Consider the following 15,721-nt stretch of genomic DNA (forward strand, 5'->3'; position numbering starts at 1 on the left):
TAAAATGCTTTCTCCACTCGTCCCTCTCCCCCTGTCTCGTTCTGCAGTAATGTGGAGTGTGTGAAGTTGCTTCTGAGCAGCGGTGGGGACCACAACCGGAGGGACAAGTGTGGCAGGTGAGTTCTCTTAGAGGACAGGTAGAAGGGTGGGCAGGTCTGAAGGAAGGGCAGATGAACAGGGCCTTAGTGGGACAGTGAAGTGGTGTGTATGGATGATGTTGAAAGCTGGTTCTAACCGGGAGCTGAAAGGAGATAAGGAGTTCCTCTCTCCAGTAGGTGTGTTTGTGTGGCCAGAGCAATTTCCCCTCAACTCTGACTCAACATTTTATCAAATCAAAGTTTATTGGTCGCGTACAGAGATTAGCAGGTGCTATGACAGGTGCAGCGAAATGCTTATGTTACTTATGTCCAACAGAACAGTAGAATGTCTCACAAATACACAAATAATCTAAGAAATCTAAACAAGAAATCAAGACATAACAATCCAAGTAGATATATTAGTGAGCATGTGTGAGAATCCAGAATATAAAGACGTGGTGTGTATAGACAGTATATAATTTGGAAAATATAATAATGTTGAGTTGCAACCCCCCCGTCCCACCTTTTGCCCTCAGAACAGCCTCAATTCGTGGAGTCTACAAGGTGTCGAAATTGTTCCACAGGGATTCTGGCCCATGTTGACTCCAATGCTTCCCACAGTTGTGTCAAGTTGGCTGGATGTCCTTTGGGTAGTGGACCATTATTGATACACACGGGAAACTGTTGTGTGAAAAACCAGCAGCGTTGCAGTTCTTGACACAAACCGGTGCACTTGGCAACTACTACCATACCCCGTTCAAAGGCACTTAAATATTTTGTTTTGCCAATTCACCGTCTGAATGGCACACATACACAATCATGTCTAAATTGTGTCAAGGCTTAAAAATCCTTCTTTAACCTGTCTCCTCCCCTTCATCTACACTGATTTAAAGTGGATTTAACAAGTGACATCAATAAGGGATCATAGCTTTCACCTGGATTCACCTGGTCAGTCTATGTCATGGAAAGAGTTTATATTGTATGCACATTATTGGTGTTACCTTTATTTATAAATGTTATCTTTATGTATAAATGTTACCTTTATCTATAAATGTTACCTTTTTGGACGACTCAACCACATTCACACAGAAAAGGGAGTTATAGATCTGTCATTCTCATTGAAAGCAAATCTAAGAAGCGGTAGATCTGTTCTATGTGCGCTATTTCTATGTTTCCCGTGCTTAAGTTTTTGTTTTTGCATCTTTAACTTTCAGTTTTGTTCACCAGCTTCAAACAGCTGAAAATACAATACTGTTGGTTATGGAAAATATATTTAGATGGTACAATGATTCTCTACACTATACTTGCTTGTTTTGTCACATAAACTGAAATTAGGCGAACTATTAGAATATTAGGAACCAGGAAATGGCGGAACAATTTCTGCATAGTGCATCTTTAATGTTTTGTATACTCAGTCTACATACACAGTGAGTAAACAACAGTATAAACAGAATATGAGGTGACCAGTGTTCAATGGCTCTATATTAGGGCTAGGAATTGCCAGGGACCTCACGATAGGATATTATCACCGTACTTAGGTGCCGATACGATATGTATTGTGATTCTCACGATTCTATATGTATTACGATTCGATACAATGATTTTATTGCGATTTGATGTTCCAAACATATTGCTTACTATAGTGTCTGTTGCAGAGAGATGAGAGAGAGCCATAATTAAAACTAGTTTATATCAATCGTGCAAATAAAAGTGCTGAAAACATTGGCTCACTATTTAAAAAGAAGATGGAGAACAAGCTATAGGATGTAAAATACTGGAAATACTTGGAGTCAAAGTATCGATATAATATCGTCCAAAATAGTATTGCAATATTTAACTATTGATTTCACCCCCCCCCATTACTACTTGATATGCATGGGTCATTAGTCTCAAGATGCAGGGCAGAGTACCGGACAGGTAGCCGGCTAGTGATAGCTGTTTAACAGTCTGATGGCCTGAGGATAGAAGCTGTTTCTCAGTCTCTCTGTCCCAGCTTTGATGCACCTGTACAGTCTCTGTCTGCTAGATGGTAGCAGAGTGAACAGACCATCACTCGGGTGGCTGAGGTTGTTAATGATTTTCTTGGCCTTCCTTTGACACGAGTGCTATAAATGCCCTGGAGGGCAGGCAGCGTGCCCCCAGTGATGCGTTGGGCTGACCACACCACCCTCTGGAGAGCCATGCGGTTGAGGGCGGTGCAGTTGTCGTACCAGGCGGTGATGCAGCCCGACAGAATGCTCTCAATGGTGCATCTGTAGAAGTTCGTGAGGGTCTTAGGGGGCATGCCAAATTTCTTCAGCCGCCTGAGGTTGAAGAGGCGCTGTTGTGCCTTCTTCACCACGTGTCGGTGTGATGGGACCATTTCAGTTCATCATTGAACTTGAAGCTTTTGACCCTCTCCTCTGTGGCCCTGTCGATGTGGATGGGGGCGTGCTCCCTCTTCTGTATCGTGTAGTTCACCATCAGCTCCTTTGTTTTTCTACAATGAGGGAGAGGTTATTTTCCTGGCACCACTCCGCCAGGGCTCTAACCTCCTCCCTGTAGTCTGTCTCGTCATTGTTGGTAATCAGGCCTACCACTGTTGTGTCGTCAGCAAACTTGATGATTGAGTTAGAGACGTGCATGGCCACGCAGTTGTGGGTGAACAGGGAGTACAGGAGGGGGCTGAGCACACACCCCTGTGGGGCCCCTGTGGTGAGGATCAGCGTGGAGGAGGTGTTGTTGCTTACCCTGTGTGTTGAGGATCAGCGTAGTGGAGGTGTTGTTGCCTACCCTCTGTATTGAGGATCAGCGTAGTGGAGGTGTTGTTGCCTACCCTCTGTGTTGAAGATCAGCGTAGTGGAGGTGTTGTTGCCTACCCTTTGTGTTGAAAATCAGCGTAGTGGAGGTGTTGTTGCCTACCCTCTGAAGATCAGCGTAGTGGAGGTGTTGTTGCCTACCCTCTGTGTTGAGGATCAGCGTAGTGGAGGTGTTGTTGCCTACCCTCTGAAGATCAGCGTAGTGGAGGTGTTGTTGCCTACCCTCTGTGTTGAGGATCAGCGTAGTGGAGGTGTTGTTGCCTACCCTCTGTGTTGAAGATCAGCGTAGTGGAGGTGTTGTTGCCTACCCTCTGAAGATCAGCGTAGTGGAGGTGTTGTTGCCTACCCTCTGTGTTGAAAATCAGCCTGGTGGAGGTGTTGTTGCCTACCCTCTGTGTTGAAGATCAGCGTAGTGGAGGTGTTGTTGCCTACCCTCTGTGTTGAAGATCAGCGTAGTGGAGGTGTTGTTGCCTACCCTCTGAAGATCAGCGTAGTGGAGGTGTTGTTGCCTACCCTCTGTGTTGAGGATCAGCGTAGTGGAGGTGTTGTTGCCTACCCTCTGTGTTGAAGATCAGCGTAGTGGAGGTGTTGTTGCCTACCCTCTGAAGATCAGCGTAGTGGAGGTGTTGTTGCCTACCCTCTGTGTTGAAGATCAGCGTAGTGGAGGTGTTGTTGCCTACCCTCTGTGTTGAGGATCAGCGTAGTGGAGGTGTTGTTGCCTACCCTCTGTGTTGAGGATCAGCGAAGTGGAGGTGTTGTTGCCTACCCTCTGTGTTGAAGCTCAGCGTAGTGGAGGTGTTGTTGCCTACCCTCTGTGTTGAGGATCAGCGTAGTGGAGGTGTTGTTGCCTACCCCCTGTGTTGAAGATCAGCGTAGTGGAGGTGTTGTTGCCTACCCTCTGTGTTGAGGATCAGCGTAGTGGAGGTGTTGTTGCCTACCCTCTGTGTTGAGGATCAGCATAGTGGATGTGTTGTTGCTTACCCTCTGTGTTGAGGATGAGCGTAGTGGAGGTGTTGTTGCCTAGCTACCCTCTAATCTACTCTTCTTCATTTTTGCTCTCTTAAGAGTGTGACTCAACTCAATGTGCTAGCATATAACACTGTCCTGCTGTGTGTGTGTCTCTGTGTGTCTCTCCCTCTCCAGGACCCCTCTCCACTATGCGGCAGCCAGTCGTCACTACCAGTGCCTGGAGACCCTGGAGTCGTGTGGGACCTGCATTAACGCCACTGACCAGTGGGGGCGCTCTGCCCTGCACTACGCTGCTGCCTCCGACCTGGACAGAAGGTGAGCTTCACTGACCAGATTTAGGGACGAATCGTAACTTCTACTTAAGAGTTCAATTCCCATATAGTCATGCAAGTGAAAAGTTAGGATTCACCCCATAGTGACCATACATTAACGATACCATTAGGACCTATGACTCATGTTACAGTTTGATATTCCAAACTGCATGTAAATTCAGGGGTCAGAAAGCTTGGTAAGACATTTAGCAGTTAATGGTCAGAGATTAAAGACCACAAGATTGAGCTGGTTCCTACAGCACATTCGGAAAGTATTCAGACCCCTAACCTTTTTCCACATTTAGTTACAGCCTTATTCTAAAATGGATTAAATTAAAAATGTTCCTCATCAATCTACACACAATACCCCATAATAACAAAACGAAAACAGGTTTGTAGAATTTTTTGCAAATAAAAAAGAGATACCTTATTTACAGAAGTATTCAGACCCTTTGCTATGAGACTCGAAATTGAGCTCAGGTGCATCCTGTTTTCATTGATCATCCTTGAGATGTTTCTACAACTTGATTGGAGTCCACCTGTGGTAAATTAAATTGATTGGACATGATTTGGAAAGGCACACACCTGTCTATATAAGGTCCCACAGTTGACAGTGCATGTCAGAGCAAAAACCAAGCTATGAGGTTGAAGGAATTGTCCGTAGAGCTCCGAGACAGGATTGTGTAGAGGCACAGATCTGGGGGAGCATATCAAAAAATGTCTGCAGCATTGAAGGTCCCCAAGAACAAAGTGGCCTCCATCATTCTTAAATGGAAGAAGCTTGGGACCACCAAGACTCTTCCTAGAGCTGGCCGCCCGGCCAAACTGAGCATTCGGGTGAGAAGGGCCTTGGCCAGGGAGGTGACCAAGAACCTGATGGTCATTCTGACAGAGCTCCAGAGTTCCTCTGTGGAGATGGGAGAACCTTCCAGAAGGACAACCATCTCTGCAGCACTCCACCAATCAGGCCTTTATGGTAGAGTGGCCAGACGGAAGGCACTCCTCAGTAAAAGGCACATGACAGCCCGCTTGGAGTTTGCCAAAAGGCACCTAAAGGACTCTCAGACCATGAGAAACAAGATTCTCTGGTCTGATGGAACCAAGATTGAACTCTTTGGCCTGAATGCCAAGCGTCATGTCTGGAGGAAACCTGGCACCATCCCTATGGTGAAGCATGGTGGTGGCAGCAACATGCTGTGGGGATGTTTTTTAGCAACAGGGACTGGGAGACTAGTCAGGATCGAGGGAAAGGATTGAGGCAAAGTACAGAGAGATCCTTAATGAAAACCTGCTCCAGAGCGCTCAGGACCTCAGACTGGGGCTAAGGTTCACCTTCCAACAGGACAACGACCCTAACCACACAGCCAAGACAATGCAGGAGTGGCTTCGGGACAAGTCTCTGAATGTCCTTGAGTGGCCCAGCCTGAACCCGGACTTGAACCTGATCGAACATCCCTGAAGAGACCTGAAAATAGCTGGGCAGCGACACTCCCCATCCAACCTGACAGAGCTTGAGAGGATCTGCAGAGAAGAATGGGAGAAACTCCCCAAATACAGGTGTGCCAAGCTTGTAGCATCATACACAAGAAGACTGAAGGCTGTAATCGCTGCCAAAGGTGCTTCAACAAAGTACTGAGTAAAGGGTCTGAATACTTATGTAAATGTGATATTTCAGTTTATTTATTTTGTATACATTTGCAAAAATTTCATAAAAACAGTTTTTGCTTCGTCATTACAGGGTATTGTGTGTAGATTGATGAGGGGGGAAAAAACAATTGAATCCATTTTAGAATAAGGCTGTAACGTAACAAAATGTGGAAAAAGTCAAGGGGTCTGAATACTTTCCGAATGCACTGTATATGCTGCTATCTATCATATGTAAGCAAAATACTAATGGAGAGTCAGGCCACTGAGGCCAGGTAAACCTAGCTGTACAGTTTTTGGTGGTGACCATAGAGATCCTGTTAAATTATTAGAGGGACTATGTCATAAACCTTCAAAATTCCAGAATGGGTTGAAAATAGCAGTCTAATTGGAATGAATGGTAGTAGAGGCATATTACTGATTTGACTTATGCAGGACAGTAAAAGTAAGACATGATATGTCCGAAATTGTCTAATAGAATTATTGTCAATCTAAAATATTGTCATATAATTATAAATACAGTTTATATGGGTTTATACAACTTTTCTGTATAAATAGCCTCTAAAAGATGTAAACAGACCATACATGTCAAAAATGTTGTTTTTCTTGGAAAGATGTGAGTGCTATTATATGATGCAAATTCAGAACTTGTTGCATTTACAACTTAAGTCCTATCATCAACTGACTTCAGCCAGTGTATGGCTGTGGATTGAATTAAATGGTATTCTAATTCCTAATTCTATTGTGGTGACCAAGCAAGCAGCTCTTCTGTTTCCATGGCTACCTGATGTAATTTTGAGCTGCCGTTCGAATAGGTGTCTGTATGTATGGAAGCAGACTGTTCAGTGTTCACACCCCTGATTGGTTCCATCCCAGGAAATTCAGAGTAGCACAGCTGTAGACGCTAAATAACCCTGAATACCCCCCTGAATAATCAGATGGAAAGTCCATCTAGGGCAGGGTTTCCCAAACTCGGACCTGGGACCCCCATGGGTACACGTTTTGGTTTTTGCCCTAGCACTACACAGCTGACTCAAATAATCAAAGCTTGATGATGAGTTGGTTATTTGAATCAGCTGTGTAGTGCTAGGGAAAAAACCTAAATGTGGACCTGGGCGGCCAGGACCGAGTTTGGGGAACCCTGATCTAGGGAATATACATTGGAGATACCAAAGAGAATAGGAATTCCCCCACTTTTCCCATAGGATTTATTTTGGCCTAAGCTATGCGCTAACAAACACTTATCTTGAGTGCCCTATGGAAGCCTGTAATGGCCAAATTCTCAGACTTGATTTACATGTTCAAAAAAGTTTTTGGTCTGAAATTAGGCTGTAAGATTAACATTTGTGAGAAGAAAAAAAAAATCTAGAGAATGTCTTAATCGTTCTCTGTGTAGAACTTCAAATACAGGTAGCCCCCCCCCCCCCCCCCCCCCCCCCCTTTGTTTTTACACTGCTGCTACTCGCTGTTTATTATCTATGTATAGTCACTTTACCCCTACCTACATGTACATATTACCTCGACTAACCTGTACCCCCGCACATTGACTCGGGACCGGTACCCCCTGTATATTGCCTTGTTATTTTATTGTGTTACTTTTTATTACATTTTTTACTTTAGTTTATTTTAAATTGTTGGTTAAGGGCTGTAAGTAAGCATTTCACGGTAAGGTCTACACCTGTTGTATTCGGCGCATGTGACAAATCAAATTTGATTTGATTTGTTGTGTGTCTTGTGTTGTAAAGGCGACGTCAGACTCTGGTGCCAGAGAGTGAAGGGGTGCAGGCAGAGAAGGAGAAGGAGGCTGCACTGTGAGTATACGCTTTTATTTCTATGAGTATTACTGCCTCTATCTGGGCATACAGGTAGTCAGTCAGCACAGACTATGGCTCAGTGCAAACCGTGCCTATGGTTCGGACTGTTTGAGAACGTCCCTCTCTTTCTCTCTTTCTCTCTCTCTTTCTCTCTCTCTTTCTCTACTCTATGCACACAGACCAGTTCAGACAGACAATATCTTCTGTCATTGTCTCTCTCGCTCAGCTCGTTTGAATAACCGTTGCGTGTGTCTATAAAACATCTCTCTCTCTATCCCTCATATCCTCTCTGTCTGAGGCTTTAACTTTTTAATAACACATTGAAGTGTTTGTGTCTGACGATATTGTATGTTTTTGTACTAGATGTCTAGACTTCCTGTTGCAAAGTGGTGCTACTGCCTCTCTGAAAGATAAGCAGGGTTACAGTCCTGTCCACTATGCTGCAGCCTATGGCCACAGACATTGCCTGGAGCTGGTGAGTGCATGCACGTGCATACACACGCTTATGCTACATTTTCTATGCTACATGCTAGTCAACAATGTATCTGTGTGTAGAACTTCAACTGCAATTTCAAAGATACCATAAATACACACAGCTCACAAATACCACTTATGGAATTTAAATGATTTGTTTTGATGTGAACTGGGTAATCTGTGGTTGTGGTTTTAGCTGTTGGACAGAGGCGAGAGTCACCAGGAAGACCCAGACTTTGTCGGTGCCAGGAGCCCCCTGCACCTCGCTGTGAGTCATTATCACATATCCACTCTAGCCATGCATTATCACATCCACTCTAGCCATGCATAATGTCATACACTGCCATGTATTATAATTGGGGCAAAGAGTTTTTTTCCTGATCTTGTGACCTGAGCAGGAAAAACCTATAATTTTTATGGTCATGGCACGTGGTCAGAAAAAACAGATAACTAGCGTTATCATGTACAGTGCCTTTAGGAAGTATTCACACCCCTTGACTTATTCCACATTTTGTTGTGTTACAGCCTGAATTCAACATTTATTAAATAAATAAAAATCTCACCCATCTACACAGAATACCCCATAATGACAAAGTGGAAACATGTTTTTAGAAATGTTTGCAAATTTATTGAAAATGAAATACAGAGATATCTAATTTACATAAGTATTCACACCCCTGAGTCAATACACATTAGAATCACCTTTGGCAGCGATTACAGCTGTGAGTCTTTCTGGGTAAGTCTCGAAGAGCTTTGCATACCTGGACAATATTTGCACATTATTATTTTTAAAATTCTTCAAGCTCTGTCAAGTTGGTTGTTGATCATTGCTTGACAGCCATTTTAAAGTCTTGCCATAGATTTTCAAGCCGATTTTAAGTGAAAACTCAGGAACATTCCACTCAGGAACATTCACTGTCATCTTGGTAACCAACTCCAGTGTATATTTGGCCTTGTGTTTTAGGTTATTGTGCTGCTGAAAGGTGAATTTGCCTCCTGGTGTCTGCCGGAAAGCAGACTGAACCAGGTTTTCCTCTAGGATTTTGCCTGTGATTAGCTCTATTCCGTTTCTGGAATAGCATACCCATAACATGATGCAGAGCCACCACCATGCTTGAAAATATGAAGAATGGTACTCAGTGACTTGTTTTGTTGGATTTGCCCCAAACATAATGCTTTGTATTCAGGACAAAAAGTTAATTTCTTAGCCACATTTTCTGCAAACAGGATGCATGTTTTGGAATATCTGTATTCTGTACAGGCTTCTTTCTTTTCACTCTGTCATTGTGACGTTCTGGCTCCGGGACTCTTAGTTGTGAGCCAGGGTTGTCATTTTCTGTTGGGTGTATTTCTATGTGGGATCTAGTTGTGTCATTTCTAGGTTTGGGTTTTATGTTGATTAGTCATATGACTCCCAATCGGAGGTAACGAGTGTCAGCTGTCGGCTCGTTATCTCTGATTGGGAGCCATATTTATTCTGTATGTTTTCTTGTGGGCATTGTGGGTTATTGTTCCGTGTTTCAGTCGTTGTACTGTGGACTTCACGAGTCGTCTTTTGTTTTGTATTTTACGTGCTTTACTCTTATTAAAGTCATGTTCGTTCAACGCGCTGCGCTTTGGTCTCCTTCACTCCTAGACGATCGTGACAGAATAACCCACCACAAAAGGACCAAGCAGCGCGTCCAGGAGCAAAGGGTCTGGACATGGGAGGAGGCGCCGGGTCAGGAGAGAACGTTGGTGGATGTCCTCCTCGGCTGGGGACATATTACCCAGGAGGAGGCCGTCCGGTACCGGAGGGCGATGAAGGGGGAGAACCTGACAGGAGAGGAGCAACGGCATCGGCAGGGCCATCGTCGGAAGGACGGGAGGCAACCCCAAAAAGTTTTTGGGGGGGGGCACATGGCTTGGGCGGCTGGGCAGCAGGAGGCTGCCACAGGGAGAAAAGGAGAGAAGGCTAACGGAGTACGGGAGCCATTGGCGAGTAGAGGGAGGGAAGTGTTTGTGGCACGGCGTGAAGGACTGATGTGTGTTGCCAGTCCGGTCCGGCCCGTTCCTGATCCTCGGTTGAGGCCAGTGGTGTGTGTTCCCGGTACGGACCGGCCTGTTCCTACTCCAAGCACCAGGTCCACGGTGTGCTACGCCAGCCCGACCCGGCCTGTTCCGGCCACTCGCACCAGGGATACGGTGCGCGTCGCCAGCTCAGCCCGGCCTGTTCCTACTCCACGCACCAGGGATACGGTGCGCTTCGCCAGCCCGGCCCGGCCTGTTCCGGCCACTCGCACCAGGGATACGGTGCGCGTCGCCAGCTCAGCCCGGCCTGTTCCTACTCCACGCACCAGGGATACGGTGCGCTTCGCCAGCCCGGCCCGGCCTGTTCCGGCCACTCGCACCAGGGATACGGTGCGCGTCGCCAGCCCAGCCCGGCCTGTTCCTACTCCACGCACCAGGGATACGGTGCGCTTCGCCAGCCCGGCCCGGCCTGTTCCGGCCTCTCGCACCAGGGATACGGTGCGCGTCGCCAGCCCAGCCCGGCCTGTTCCTGCTCTCCGCACTAGGCCTTATGTGCGTCCCCAGGGTCCAGCATGCCCTGTTGCTGCTCCCCGCACTAGGCCTTATGTGCGTCCCCAGGGCCAAGCATGCCCTGTTGCTGCTTCCCGCACTAGCCCTGAGATGCGTGTCCTCAGCCCGGTACCTCCAGTTCCGGCACCACGCATCAGGCCTACGGTGCGTCCCCAGGGCCAAGCATGCCCTGTTGCTTCTCCCCGCACTAGCCCTGAGATGCGTGTCCTCAGCCCGGTACCTCCAGTTCCGGCACCACGCACCAGGCCTACGGTGCGCCTCAGACGGCCAGAGTCTGCCGTCTGCCCAACGGGGCCTGAACTGTCCGTCTGCCCAACGCCGTCTGAACTACCCGTCTGCCCAACGCCGTCTGAACTGCCCGTCTGCCCAACGGCGCCTGAACTGCCCGTCTGCCCAACGCCGTCTGAACTGCCCGTCTGCCCAACGCCGTCTGAACTGCCCGTCTGCCCAACGGCGCCTGAACTGCCCGTCTGCCCAACGCCGTCTGAACTGCCCGTCTGCCCAACGCCGTCTGAACTGTCCGTCTGCCCAACGCCGTCTGAACTGCCCGTCTGTCCTGAGCCTGCAAAGCCGCCCGTCTGCCATGAGCCTTCAGAGCCGTCCGCCAGACTGGAGCCGCTAGAGCTCTCCGCCAGACAGGATCAGCCAGAGCCTTCCGCCAGACAGGATCAGCCAGAGCCTTCCGCCAGACAGGATCAGCCAGAGCCTTCCGCCAGACAGGATCAGCCAGAGCCTTCCGCCAGACAGGATCAGCCAGAGCCTTCCGCCAGACAGGATCAGCCAGAGCCTTCCGCCAGACAGGAGCAGCCAGAGCCTTCCGTCAGACCGGATCAGCCAGAGCCTTCCGCCAGACAGGAGCAGCCAGAGTCTTCCGCCAGACGGGATCAGCCAGAGCCTTCCGCCAGCCATGAGTGGCCAGATCCGTCAGCCAGCCATGAGCAGCCAGATCCGTCAGCCAGCCATGAGCAGCCAGATCCGTCAGCCAGCCATGAGCCGTCCAGCCAGGATCCGCCAGAGCCGTCCAGCCAGGATCCGCCAGAGCCGTCCAGCCAGGATCCGCCAGAGCCGGCCAGCCAGGATCCGCCAGTTAGTCAGGTGCTGCCCCTTAGTCCAGTGCTGCCCCTTAGTCCAGTGCTGCCCCTTAGTCCAGTGCTGCCCCTTAGTCCGGTGCTGTCCCTTAGCCTGGTGCTGCCTCTTAGTCCGGTGCTGCCCATTAATCCAGGTGGGTTTAAGTGGAGGGTGGTCATTGGGAGGAGGTTAAGAAAGCGGGTAGTAACTATAGTGGGGTGGTGGTCAAGCCCGGAGCCGGAACCGCCTCCGGGGAGCAACACCCACCCAGCCCTCCCCTATTGTGGGGTTGTGAGGCGCGGTCGCAGTCCGCGCCTTTAGGGGGGGGTACTGTGACGTTCTGGCTCCGGGACTCTTAGTTGTGAGCCAGGGTTGTCATTTTCTGTTGGGTGTATTTCTATGTGGGATCTAGTTGTGTCATTTCTAGGTTTGGGTTTTATGTTGATTAGTCATATGACTCCCAATCGGAGGTAACGAGTGTCAGCTGTCGGCTCGTTATCTCTGATTGGGAGCCATATTTATTCTGTATGTTTTCTTGTGGGCATTGTGGGTTATTGTTCCGTGTTTCAGTCGTTGTACTGTGGACTTCACGAGTCGTCTTTTGTTTTGTATTTTACGTGCTTTACTCTTATTAAAGTCATGTTCGTTCAACGCGCTGCGCTTTGGTCTCCTTCACTCCTAGACGATCGTGACAGTCATTTAGGTTAGTATTGTGGAGTAACTACAATGTTGTGGATCCATCCTCAGTTTTCTCCTATCACAGCCATTAAACTCAGTAACTGTTTTAAAGTTACCGTTGGCCTCATGGTGAAATCCCTGAGTGGTTACCTTCCTCTCCGGCAACTGAGTTAGGAAGAACGCCTGTATCTTTGGAGTGACTGGGTGTATTGATACACCATCCAAATTGTAATGAATAACTTCACCATGCTCAAAAGGATATTCAATGTCTGCTTTTTTTTGTTTTTCATCTACCAATAGGTACCTTTCTTTACGAGGCATTGGAAAACCTCCCTGGTCTTTGTGGTTGAATCTGTGTTTAAAATGCACTGCTCGACTGAGGGACCTTACAGATCATTATTTGTTTGGGTTACAGAGATGAGGTAGTCATTCAAAAATCATGTTAAACACTATTATTGCACACAGAGTGTGTCCATGCAACTTATTATGTGACTTGTTAAGCACATTTTTACTCCTGAATGTATTTAGGCTTGCCATAACAAAGGGGTTGAATACTTATTGACTCAAGACATTTCAGCTTTTCATTTCTAATTAATTTGTAAAAATGTCTAAAAACATAATTCCACTTTGGCGTTATGGGGTTTTGTGTGTAGGCCAGTGATACAAAATCGAAATGTAATCCATTTTAAATTCAGGCTGTAACACAACAAAATGTGGAAAATGTTAAGGGGTGTGAATACTTTCTGAAAGCACCGTACATACAGCCATACATACATTACCACACATACACACAGAGTGTACATTGTACAGACTATAGTGTCTTTGAATGCCAACAGCTGGTGATTGTGTAGTGTGTTGTCTGTCTCCCCTGTCCCCCAGGCGTACCACGGCCATGCCCAGGCTCTGGAGGTGTTGCTGCAAGGGGAGAAGGAGGTAGACCAGGGGGACGAGTCTGGTCGTACTCCCCTGGCCCTAGCAGCCCTCCGGGGCCACACTGACTGTGTCCACACCCTTCTCAGCCAGGGGGCCTCGCCACGCACCACAGACACCAACAGGGGACGCACCCCCGTACACCTAGCAGGTAATGGAGACCACTGTGTGTGTTGTGTGTGTGAGAATTTGAAGTACTCTTTTGTGTGGTCTGTGTGCAGTAGTTCTATACTCAGTTTCCTCTCCGTCTTTCCATCTCTCTCTGTCTCTTGTCTTTCTGTCTCTCTGTCTCTGTCTTTCTGTCTGTTGTCTTTCTGTCTCTGTCTTTCTGTCTCTGTCTTTCTGTCTTTCTGTCTCTGTCTTTCTGTCTCTCTGTCTCTCTGTCTTTCTGTCTCTGTCTCTCTGTCTCTTGTCTTTCTGTCTCTTGTCTTTCTGTCTGTTGTCTTTCTGTCTCTTGTCTTTCTGTCTCTGTCTTGCTGTCTGTTGTCTTTCTGTCTCTTGTCTTTCTGTCTCTTGTCTTTCTGTCTCTTGTCTTTCTGTCTCTTGTCTTTCTGTCTGTTGTCTTTCTGTCTCTGTCTCTCTGTCTCTTGTCTTTCTGTCTCTTGTCTTTCTGTCTCTTGTCTTTCTGTCTCTGTCTTGCTGTCTCTCTGTCTCTGTCTCTTGTCTTTCTGTCTCTTGTCTTTCTGTCTCTTGTCTTTCTGTCTCTGTCTTGCTGTCTCTCTGTCTGTAGTCTTTCTGTCTCTGTCTCTTGTCTTTCTGTCTCTGTCTTGCTGTCTGTTGTCTTTCTGTCTCTTGTCTCTGTCTTTCTGTCTGTTGTCTTTCTGTCTCTCTTTCTCTTGTCTCTCTGTCTCTTGTCTTTCTGTCTCTGTCTTGCTGTCTGTTGTCTTTCTGTCTCTTGTCTCTCTGTCTCTGTCTTTCTGTCTGTTGTATTTCTGTCTCTCTGTCTCTTGTCTCTGTCTTTCTGTCTGTTGTCTTTCTGTCTCTGTATTTCTGTCTGTTTTCTTTCTGTCTCTTTGTCTCTGTCTTTCTGTGTGTCTGTCTGTCTGTTTCTCTCTTATTCTCATGTCTCTCCTTCTCTGTCCTCAGTGATGAATGGTCATACGTCGTGTGTCCGCCTCCTGCTGGACGACCAGGATAGTGCAGACCTGGTGGATGCAGCAGACTCTCAGGGACAGTAAGTTGACCAATCTGTAGGGACTGGAAGGGTATAAATAAAATGAGAATGTCTTGCTCTCACTTTTCTCCCTATTGCTTACATCCATCCAGTCCTTTCAGATCTGATTGGATGGAGGTGAGCAATATGGCAAACATTCTACCTAGCCTATAATACTAGTACGTGGGGGCTAGGGATTGGTTTGGGGATGTGTCTACCGATCCCTTTGTCCTGCTCTGACTGTCCCCTCTGTTCCTGTCAGGACTCCTCTTATGCTGGCGGTGGCAGGGGGACATGTGGACGCTGTGTCTCTGCTGCTGGAGAGAGAGGCTGCTGTAGACATAACAGACAGCCATGGCCTGACCGCCCTGCACCTGGGGGTCAGTGTGTGTGTGTGTACTTTAGGCACGAGCGTCTGTGTGTTTGTATGGCTGTAAATGTGTGACTGGTCATGTCTGTGACTGGTCATGTCTGTGACTGGTCATGTCTGTGACTGGTCATGTGTGTGTGACTGGTCATGTCTGTGACTGGTCATGTCTGTGACTGGTCATGTCTGTGACTGGTCATGTCTGTGACTGGTCATGTCTGTGACTGGTCATGTCTGTGATTGTACTGAATTCTAAGCAGCTTGTAAGAACGTGATCTCTTTGTCCAGTCTAAAAGTTTAAAGGTGACCTCTGTCTCTCTCTCATTCTTCCATTCCCCCACTCTCTCCCTCCTCTCTTCCTGCCCCTCTCCCAGTTGCTGTGTGGTCAGGAGGAGTGTGTCCAGTGTCTGTTGGAGCAGGAGGCCTCTGTGTTGCTGGGGGACTCCAGGGGCCGAACAGCCCTCCATCTGGCTGCAGCGAGGGGCCACGCATCCTGGCTCGCTGAGCTGCTGAGTATGGCCTGTTCTGAACTGCCCATGCCTCCCCTCCGAGACCACCAGGGGTACACCCCCCTGCACTGGGCCTGCTACTATGGTCAGTTACTAAACCAATCTACTGCAGGCCTGCATCAAACCATGGCTTTGTAGTCTGAATCTCATTCAGTGTGCCTGAGGGTTTTGTCTGTATGCATATTTATTTATTTAACCTTTATTTAAACAGGTAAGCCAGTTGAGAACAAGTTCTCATTTACAACTGCGACCTGGCCAAGATAAAGCAAAGCAGTGCGATAAAAACAACAACACAGAGTTACATATGGGGTAAAACAAAACAAAGTCAAAAATACAACAGAAAATATAT

The 15,721-nt window shown here is 47.4% G+C and overlaps 1 protein-coding gene across 1 annotated transcript in view; it reads left to right on the plus strand.

The window, feature by feature from the left end:
* The window catches only part of LOC311129571 (serine/threonine-protein phosphatase 6 regulatory ankyrin repeat subunit C-like), a gene marked incomplete at both ends in the record, with an annotated part of 66,098 nt that overhangs the window by 42,140 nt on the left and 8,237 nt on the right, over positions 1–15,721 (plus strand). The window contains 9 exons of the mRNA XM_084161909.1: positions 48–116; positions 4,019–4,159; positions 7,545–7,610; positions 7,977–8,088; positions 8,284–8,355; positions 13,293–13,494; positions 14,430–14,517; positions 14,759–14,876; positions 15,238–15,457. Of these exons, the coding sequence (XP_084018035.1) occupies positions 48–116; positions 4,019–4,159; positions 7,545–7,610; positions 7,977–8,088; positions 8,284–8,355; positions 13,293–13,494; positions 14,430–14,517; positions 14,759–14,876; positions 15,238–15,457 (1,088 nt within the window). The remainder of the gene's footprint in view (positions 1–47; positions 117–4,018; positions 4,160–7,544; positions 7,611–7,976; positions 8,089–8,283; positions 8,356–13,292; positions 13,495–14,429; positions 14,518–14,758; positions 14,877–15,237; positions 15,458–15,721) is intronic.

This window comes from Coregonus lavaretus, assembly GCF_964263955.1.
Source record: "Coregonus lavaretus genome assembly, chromosome: 5".
NCBI lineage: Eukaryota > Metazoa > Chordata > Actinopteri > Salmoniformes > Salmonidae > Coregonus > Coregonus lavaretus.